Raw genomic sequence first — 9,173 nt, forward strand, 5'->3', positions numbered from 1 at the left:
ACCGTCACGTGACTCCGGTATTCGCGCGGATAGAAACAAGTACACCCGGCTGCAGCCTGCAGATCGAGGCGGGGCTGCACCTGGGGCGGGGTTGCACGTGCAGCCCCGCCCCACACCTACTCTGATTGGTTCGATCTTCTTCCAAAGACATACATGATAGGAAATGTGTGCGTAATTGGTGTAGGACATAGGGTGCTTCTCAATTCTTATTTGTGCATCCTCGTTTCCTCTCCTCGCTTCCTTTCCTCGCGTCTCAGCTCCGCCCCCTGTAGGATGCGAGGGAAGGCTGCAAGGAAAAGACGCGAGGACGGAGGGATCGAATGAAAGCTTTTTTTACACATTGGAATCCTTGATCACTCGAGCGTCACTTCGTTGCGTCATAAGCAGCGCTCAGAGGATCTGCCCTCATGTTGTTGAAATTTGTTTATTTAAGAAATTCATAATAAATAATAATAAAGAAAGATACCCTGTTGAAATATGTGAGGTGTGTGGTTTATATAAACTGCAAAAGTAAAGTAGAAATCAAAATTATTGTGACCGATGTGAAGGGGGAGGAGAATTTATACGTGCGTCACGTTTTAGTCGATAAAACTCTTCCGCATAGGATGCACCTGTGTATCCTCGCTCATGACTCCTCTGGAAGCCTCCTCACTCCTCGATCCTCGACTCCTCGCGGTGCAATTAGAGAATTGAGATGTCCTTCAAGATGGCTGAGCTCGATCGGTTTCCGGGTCATAGGATAGAGGACGGAGGAGAGAGGAGACGAGGAGGGATATTGAGAAGCACCCATAGATGTAGGACGGAGAATGCTGTTTAAAAAGCTAAAAACGCTGTACAGTTTTACAAAGCCTTTACTATGTTGCAGTTTTTTATTGTTAACTTGACTCACTGTGTCTGATTTATTGAATCAAGAGATGTTAGCTGCTGCAAGTTTACTCTTCTTGACCAGATTAATTCACAAATGAATAATTGGGACATTCTAAAAGCACGCTTAACGTAAGGTGTACGTGGCTTTATGCATTAAAACAGTGTTTTAAAAAGACCAAACTCAGTAAACAAATTATTAATAAAGCATTCTATTCACAGACAAGCAGATAGCACAGAATACGAACACAAAGGGTTTAATTTCCACCCAAAACCTGCTTGTCTGTAAATAAAATGTGTTATTAAAAATGTTTACTGAGTTTGGTCTTTTTAAAACACTTTTTAATGCATTACGCCACGTTACGCGTTTTCCTTTTAGTCTAATGGTTTTCTATGGGAGGAAAATGCTTAACACGTAATTAAACACATTGCATTCTTATTCTGGACTCATCTGCCTGTCAGTGAATAGAATGCTTTATTATTAATTTGTTTACTGAGTTTGGTCTTTTAAAAACACTGTTTTAATGCATTAAGCCACATTAAACATAGAATGTCCCGAATCATTCCAGCTGATTGAAAAGAATCGGCTCAATGGACACAAAATGGATATCGGAGAAGATACCAATTTAATATAAATAGATGATACTTTATAAAGTTTATCTCAATATTTGACAGTGGCTGTGAGACTGCACTAAAATAAGAGCACAATTATCATGAAATTGTGTTCGTTACTATAGCAATGGTTTAGGTATGTCCTTATCGATTTCTTCACTTTCAAATAACGAGGAGCAGCATATTTTCCTGAAATAAAGGGGAGAAAAGACTATGTTTTGCAATGTAATAAAGAAAATTAAAAGTTTAATAAAAATTTAATTGGCAGACACATTAGACTATTGCAGTGTCATTTATCAACTGCATGACGGATAATTATATGTAACAATAATTGTCTTTTCATGCTATATAAATTAAAACAGTAATGATACACCCCTTTCATTTTCCTTTCTCATACTCTGATGATATGAAATAATCTAATTTTCTAAAATTATTTAATTCATAATTCATTCTTCTGAAGACCTGATCGTCTTACTGTGGATAATCAACCCAATTAATTTACTATATTCGTATGTTAGCCTAAAGATCATCTTAATTTAACAAAACAATCATTTCAGGGACATGGCGTTACAGGCTAATGTTTTTTTTTTTTCTTCTTTTGTGCATTCTGAAGGCTTTATAAAACTGTACAACGTTTTTAGCTTTTTAAACAGCATTCTCCGTCCTTCACCAACTACGCACACATTTCCTATCATGTATGTCTATGAAAGACCAATCAGAGTACAGTCGTGGCCAAAAGTTTTGAGACTTACATAAATATTAGTTTTCAAAAAGTTTGCTGCTAAACTGCTTTTAGATCTTTGTTTCAGTTGTTTCTGTGACGTACTGAAATATAATAATTACAAGCACTTCATACGTTTCAAAGGCTTTTATCGACAATTACATGACATTTATGCAAAGAGTCAGTATTTGCAGTGTTGGCCCTTCTTTTTCAGGACCTCTGCAATTCGACTGGGCATGCTCTCGATCAACTTCTGGGCCAAATCCTGACAGATAACAACCCATTCTTTCATAATCACTTCTTGGACTTTGTCAGAATTAGTGGGTTTTTGTTTGTCCACCCGCTTCTTGAGGATTGACCACAAGTTCTCAATGGGATTAAGATCTGGGGAGTTTCCAGGTCATGGACCCAAAATTTCAACATTCTGGTCCCCGAGCCACTTAGTTATCACTTTTTCCTTATGGCACGGTGCTCCATCGTGCTGGAAAATGCATTGTTCTGCACCAAACTGTTGTTGGAAGAAGTTGCTGTTGGAGGGTGTTTTGGTACCATTCTTTATTCATGGCTGTGTTTTTGGGCAGAATTGTGAGTGAGCCCACTCCCTTGGATGAGAAGCAACCCCACACATGAATGGTGTCAGGATGCTTTACTGTTGGCATGACACAGGACTGATGGTAGCGCTTCTCCAGACAAGCCTTTTTCCAGATGCTCCAAACAATCGGAAAGGGGCTTCATCAGAGAATATGACTTTGCCCCAGTCCTCAGCAGTCCATTCACTATACTTTCTGCAGAAGATCAATCTGTCCCTGGTGGTTTTTTTTTTTTGGAGAGAAGTGGCTTCTTTGCTGCCCTTCTTGACACCAGGCCATCTTCCAAAAGTCTTGGCCTCACTGTGCGTGCAGATGCGCTCACACCTGCCTGCTGCCATTCCTGAGCAAGCTCTGCACTGGTGGCACTCCGATCCCGCAGCTGAATCCTCTTTAGGAGACGATCCTGGCGCTTGCTGGACTTTCTTGGACGCCCTGAAGCCTTCTTTACAAGAATTGAACCTCTTTCCTTGAAGTTCTTGATGATCCTATAAATTGTTGATTTAGGTGCAATCTTAGTAGCCACAATATCCTTGCCTGTGAAGCCATTTTTATGCAACGCAATGATGGCTGCACGCGTTTCTTTGCAGGTCACCATGGTTAACAATGGAAGAACAATGATTTCAAGCATCACCCTCCTTTTAACATGTCAAGTCTGCCATTCTAACCCAATCAGCCTGACATAATGTTCTCCAGCCTTGTGCTCGTCAACCTTCTCACCTGAGTTAACAAGACAATTACTGAAATGATCTCAGCAGGTCCTTTAATGACAGCAATGAAATGCAGTGGAAAGGTTTTTTTGGGATTAAGTTAATTTTCATGGCAAAGAAGGACTATGCAATTCATCTGATCACTCTTCATAACATTCTGGAGTATATGCAAATTGCTATTATAAAAACTTAAGCAGCAACTTTTCCAATTTCCAATATTTATGTAATTCTCAAAACGTTTGGCCACAACTGTAGGTATGGGGCGGCCCCGCCTCGATCTGCAGGCTGCAGCCGGGTGCTTCTCGATAGAAAGACGAACGAACACAAATAGCAACACTATATCCACTTCACAAAATATTGTGTGTGTGTGTGTGTATGTGTTCGGAACAAGTACTACGCACATTAGGGAGTGTTATATAAAGGTTTGAGACGTAAAGCTAAGATACAGATGTTTAAACAAACCGTGAAACAATACGGCCCTACATAAACCCTGCTGACAGGAGCGCGCGCTCCTCCTCTGTCACGTGTGCACAGCTGCGTGACGCGCATCGGCCATTTTGAGTTGTTTGTTCAGCGAGGAGCGCTTGTTATTTTCCAGACGAACGCAGATCAAAGGGCCGAAACAGTCGAAAGAATCGCTCGAAAGACATTTCACCCTTTCCTTCCATCATTATGGGTCCACCGCGCTGCAGATCCCGCCGTCTGTTACTTGAGAGAACGGAGGACTTCGGTCGGTTTGTCACTTTATCTTGACATGGCTTATACGCGTGTGTGACGACTGTGGAGAAGCTCGAAAACAAACGGCAGACCATCAAGCTAAACCTCTGCCGAGGATCGATCCATCCGGGGCGGGGTTTTTTTTTTTGCACTGAGCTCGGTGTATTAAAACGTGTTATGATTGTTTCGCAGTACTTGCTCGGATCGCAACGGGCTTGAGAGACAACTCGAGAAAATGACGAGCAACAATAGTTAACCAGTTAGCCAGCCACGCCAGTCTCTGCTAGCATCGCGATAACAAACAGAAAACAGGCAAAAACAAAATGTAACAGTCGGTTTTTTGAAGAATACTAGCTTTGAATGCTCTCGTAGATCTCATACTGGATAAAACAACGACATGTAGCTCCCTTCAACCTGTTTATCAGTAGGTGGCGTGTGTGTGTATTCAGCGTAGCTAGCATTAGTTTGCTAGCCAGCCACAAAATAAAAGCCTCACAATGAAACTCAACCGTGGCAGGAAAGCTCGTGGGCCCATTTTATACCCTTAATTCCCAAGATGTCCAGCAAACTCCGTGTTCTTACTCCGTGCCAAGATCTCATGGCATCTGCATTTCTCTGCCATGGTTGTCTTTCTCACCTGTCATTCAGATGTGCTTTTATGAGACCGTTTATTCAAAGACATGGATATAAGCAAGAGTCAGTCCAGGAAGAGACTTTCCAAAGTCAGATCTCTTGGTCAGCTTTTTAGGTAACTTTAAACCAGAATTATTTATCTAAAGACAGGGATCTGTCCCCTCACACACACGGAGACAAACATAAAACCGTCAGTATGGGCTTTCAGTGTAGCAGACATTTGTGTTTTCTGTCCTTTATTCAGTGATACAGCACAGTTTCACATATAAGAAGAATACTAATTGATCAGGTCGTGTTATATTAGTGGTTTCTTTTAGTTTACACGTAGCCTTGGCTTTTTTTTTTAATGGTGTAATGCATTAACTCAGACAAGTGCAAATTTACTTGGCCCAAGTGCACTACCCACATTGATTAAAAATGACTTGATTTGATTTAGCTCCCTTTGTTTAATACAAATAAGTATGTATTGCAGGTAGTGCTTGGTTATACACATCTCATAGTTAAAAAAAGGGTTGTAAACCACATAGTCTACAGTCAAGGAAATAAAAAGCGAAGGGAAGAAAAAAAAAAGTCTGCTTAAGGAAAATAGTATTGTTCGTAACAATGGGAGACCCAAATTCTCGCCGGAATCAAGCACGAAACCGACTCCGCGCCCAGCTACGGAAGAAACGAGAATCTCTGGCTGATCAGTTCGACTTCAAGATCTACATTGCCTTTGTATTTAAGGAAAAGGTATGGTGACTGATTCGGTATGAAAGTGAGAAACGGTTTGGGAGTTGACTGTTTGTCTGTGATTGTTCACATATGTCTTTATCCCACGCTTACAGAAAAAGAAGTCCGCGCTCTTCGAAGTAGCTGAGGTGGTACCTGTGATGACCAACAACTATGAGGAAAATATCCTTAAAGGCGTGAAGGATACGAGCTACTCCTTAGAGAGTTCTCTAGAGCTTCTCCAGAAAGATGTGGTGCAGTTACACGCGCCTCGTTACCAGTCGATGCGTAGAGTAAGTGTTGGCACACGGCACGGCTCACTTTCCACATTGTCCGTTGAAGATTAAGCTGCTGTCAGCTGTGTTGCAACCGTAATGGTCTGTCTTGTCTAAAAACCCGTGTGTCATCATGTCATTCGAGGACACTTGCTATTTCTGTTTCACTGATGTTTTTAAATCTGTCCAGGATGTGATCGGTTGTACCCAGGAGATGGACTTTATCCTTTGGCCCCGCAATGATATTGAGAAGATTGTCTGTCTTCTGTTCTCCAGATGGAAAGGGGCTGAACATGAACCATTCAGGCCTGTTCAGGTTTGTATATGTAAATTCTGCCAAAAAACTGAATGTGGTACTTGCGTATTATTTTTTCGTACTTGAGGTTATGGACTTATACACCAAGTATTCAACATCCACCATTTGCACAGTGGGCATGAATGGTGCATTAAAATCCATTTACAAATTGAATGTAGTTACATTTGCTTTTGCTTTTTACAGGCCAAATTTGAGTTTCATCATGGAGACTATGAAAAGCAGATTTTGCATGCTGTTGGTCGGAGGGACAAGGCTGGGATGGTTATGAACAACCCCAATCAGTCTGTCTTTCTGTTCGTGGACAGACAGCACTTACAGGTTGGTTCAAGAAAGCATGACGTATGAAGGTCCATGGATAATATTTAAGAATATCATGAAGATTATCAGCTGATATTAGTTTTTTTTATTTTTTTATCAACATTGTACATTTATCTAACACTCACTCAAATTAGTTTTTTTTTTATTTTTATTTTTTTAAAGATTAGCTTTAATAACACCGTTAATGGTAATCTCCTGCAAATCTCCGTATTAATATTTATTTCCATGCTTCATATCATAGTATTGTGATGCTTAAATTTACTTTTAGCAGTAAAATTATTTATTTTAGTTTTTGGTGTTTATTAATAGACAAAAGAATGGTTTACATGTTTCACCAAGAATAATCTTAAATGTGTCTGATATTGAAATCCTGTTAGGTTTATTATATTGACACGGCTGGTTGTCAGTCGCCGATTTATTACTACTGTGTCACTACTGTTTATTTCTTATAAATTACATTGGTTATGCCATGAAAATAATCATAGACGCTGGGACGGCAATAAAAATAAATTTAATAGACAAAACTGTATAGAATTTTTACAGCAGCCCTTTTATTTTTGGTTATTAACCATAACGGTGTCATTTATTGGTTATCGATATTAACCATCATTTTATTTTGTGAATTCCAAATAATTATACACCTTAAACTAATATGTCTGAAGTTTAAAATCATTGGTTACCCGTAAGCCAATCACATAACGTTTGGTTATGACGTGTTTTATTCGCCGGCTCAGCGGCCTCGAACTTACAATGTAAACACAGGAATTCCTTAAAAAAACAAAACCATCGAGCGAAATACCGGAGTGAACATGGCTGTTCACAATCACAATTATCGCCTTGCTGGACTTTAGCCTCCCCAGTTTCTCTCTGACGATCGGTAACAGTTGATAAATTTAACTTTTCCCAAAACCTGTAGGGACTCGGGAGTAGGGCCACAACATCACCTCCATTCAAAATGTGAAACAAACACTCTTCTTGTTCGTGCTTCAGTTGGCAGATGCCGGGAATATTCTCCACAACAGAGCCAATAGCATCCCGTGTCTCCATGTCCGCTGTCGTTTTCGATTTCCCTAACCTAAACTACAATCCTACATTCGGCGCTTGGCGTCTACATCACAGCTCTCAGCCCGCCCTCTGTTTGTTGATTGGCCGGCTGGTTTGGAGCAGGAGGAAAACTGGGAGATAGTTTGCTATCTCAGACTGAGTACAGTAGCGAACTGAAATTGAGTGGAAATACGAAGTCTGACGTAGTCAGGCTAATTTGCAGTAGCCTAAAGAAATAATTTGACTTATCAGTTTTGGCCAAAATTGTAATATTGGTGAATTCCTATTTAACTACACACTTTGCAATACCCTAATATTTATTGCATAATGTAGTGTCTAAGAATAGCTATATATTTTTTTTCTTTCTTCCACAGACTCCAAAAACCAAGCTCACAGTTTTCAAGTTGTGCAGCCTCTGTCTCTACCTGCCACAGGATCAGCTCACCTGTTGGGGAGTTGGAGACATTGAGGACCACCTCCGTCCATACATGCCTGACTAGAAGAAACACACGGAAGACACCCCTCAAGGCCTCGACGCAAGTTGTCCTTCTCTACACATCCCTCAGTTGAATAGATATGAACTTGTGCTTGGAACTCTCCTTTTTGTTAACCACTCATTTTCATCTTGAGATTTAATTTAGCTCCTTTTTTCTTTTTTAAATCCCTCCCTAAACCAGTCTTGGTTTGGCTCACCCCATCTCCCCTCTCTGATCAGTTTTTATTTGAAACTGCATGAACATTGATTTTGAGTGGTTGTTCTCTTGGAGCTGCACCGTCAACAAAACCAGTCACCGAAGGAACTCTTTGCGTTAAGGGAACAAAAAAGAAAAAAAAGAAAAGGAAACCAATAACAGAGGTCTCTCACATGTGGTCCTCGTGTGTTGGACTGGCTTAAACATCACTGTCATGAGGGATAGTTAACATGTCTGTTATATTGAGTAGGGATTTTTAATGAGTAATGGCAATCAGTGACAGGACAAAAGTGCCTGGGTAGTCTTCCTGAATAGGCTTCTATTATAAGGTGAACAATACTTGTTAACTCATTTGGTGTAGACATTGCTTCTCTTTCAGTTACTGCCTTAGTTTTTGCTGGACATTTTAATTTGAGTGTCATTCCTTGCCTATAATATGACAAACCTTGTTTTGCTTTTTTTATCATTTCTGGATGAGTGGTGCCTGATGGGGACAGAGGTGCAGTGTGTAATGTATATCTAAGATGGTTGACACAAACTGTCTGTTGGAGGATTTCTGATGCCGTTTTTTTCTTGGGATGGTTATTGTCACCAGTTAAGCAACTCATGCACTATATATACATACAAGCTACTGATACCAGATGTGATCATTGGTGGTGGGTATGTGATGGGAGACTGCTGTTCAAGCTAATGTACCTAATGAGAAATTTCGTAGAGAAACTTGAAATGGATCATTATGGATTTGTTTTTCACTTATAGACCACCCTGTTCTAAAAGTACTAAATATTGCAGTGCTTGGGACATGGTATCCGTAAGCCATCTTTGTCCGTTCTTATGGCATAAAATCATTACTTTTCCCCCCTTTTGAAATTCTAAATTCACGTTGAAGGGGAATGTGGGTCTTTGTCTTTATTTTGATGTACCCATTGTTTGAATAATTCTGTTGAAATAAACACTGCTGAACATATCCTAA

The 9,173-nt window shown here is 40.2% G+C and overlaps 1 protein-coding gene across 1 annotated transcript; it reads left to right on the forward strand.

Annotated features, from left to right (window-relative positions):
* The first annotated feature begins 4,022 nt into the window (after positions 1-4,022).
* On the forward strand, positions 4,023-9,173 carry LOC132104371 (uncharacterized protein C6orf62 homolog). The gene is made up of 5 exons (XM_059509803.1): positions 4,023-5,576; positions 5,672-5,848; positions 6,021-6,146; positions 6,330-6,464; positions 7,883-9,173. Exons 1-5 carry the CDS (start codon positions 5,448-5,450, stop codon positions 8,006-8,008), a joined length of 693 nt encoding a protein of 230 aa, XP_059365786.1. The 5' UTR covers positions 4,023-5,447; the 3' UTR covers positions 8,009-9,173.

This window comes from Carassius carassius, chromosome 25, assembly GCF_963082965.1.
Source record: "Carassius carassius chromosome 25, fCarCar2.1, whole genome shotgun sequence".
Classification (NCBI taxonomy): domain Eukaryota; kingdom Metazoa; phylum Chordata; class Actinopteri; order Cypriniformes; family Cyprinidae; genus Carassius; species Carassius carassius.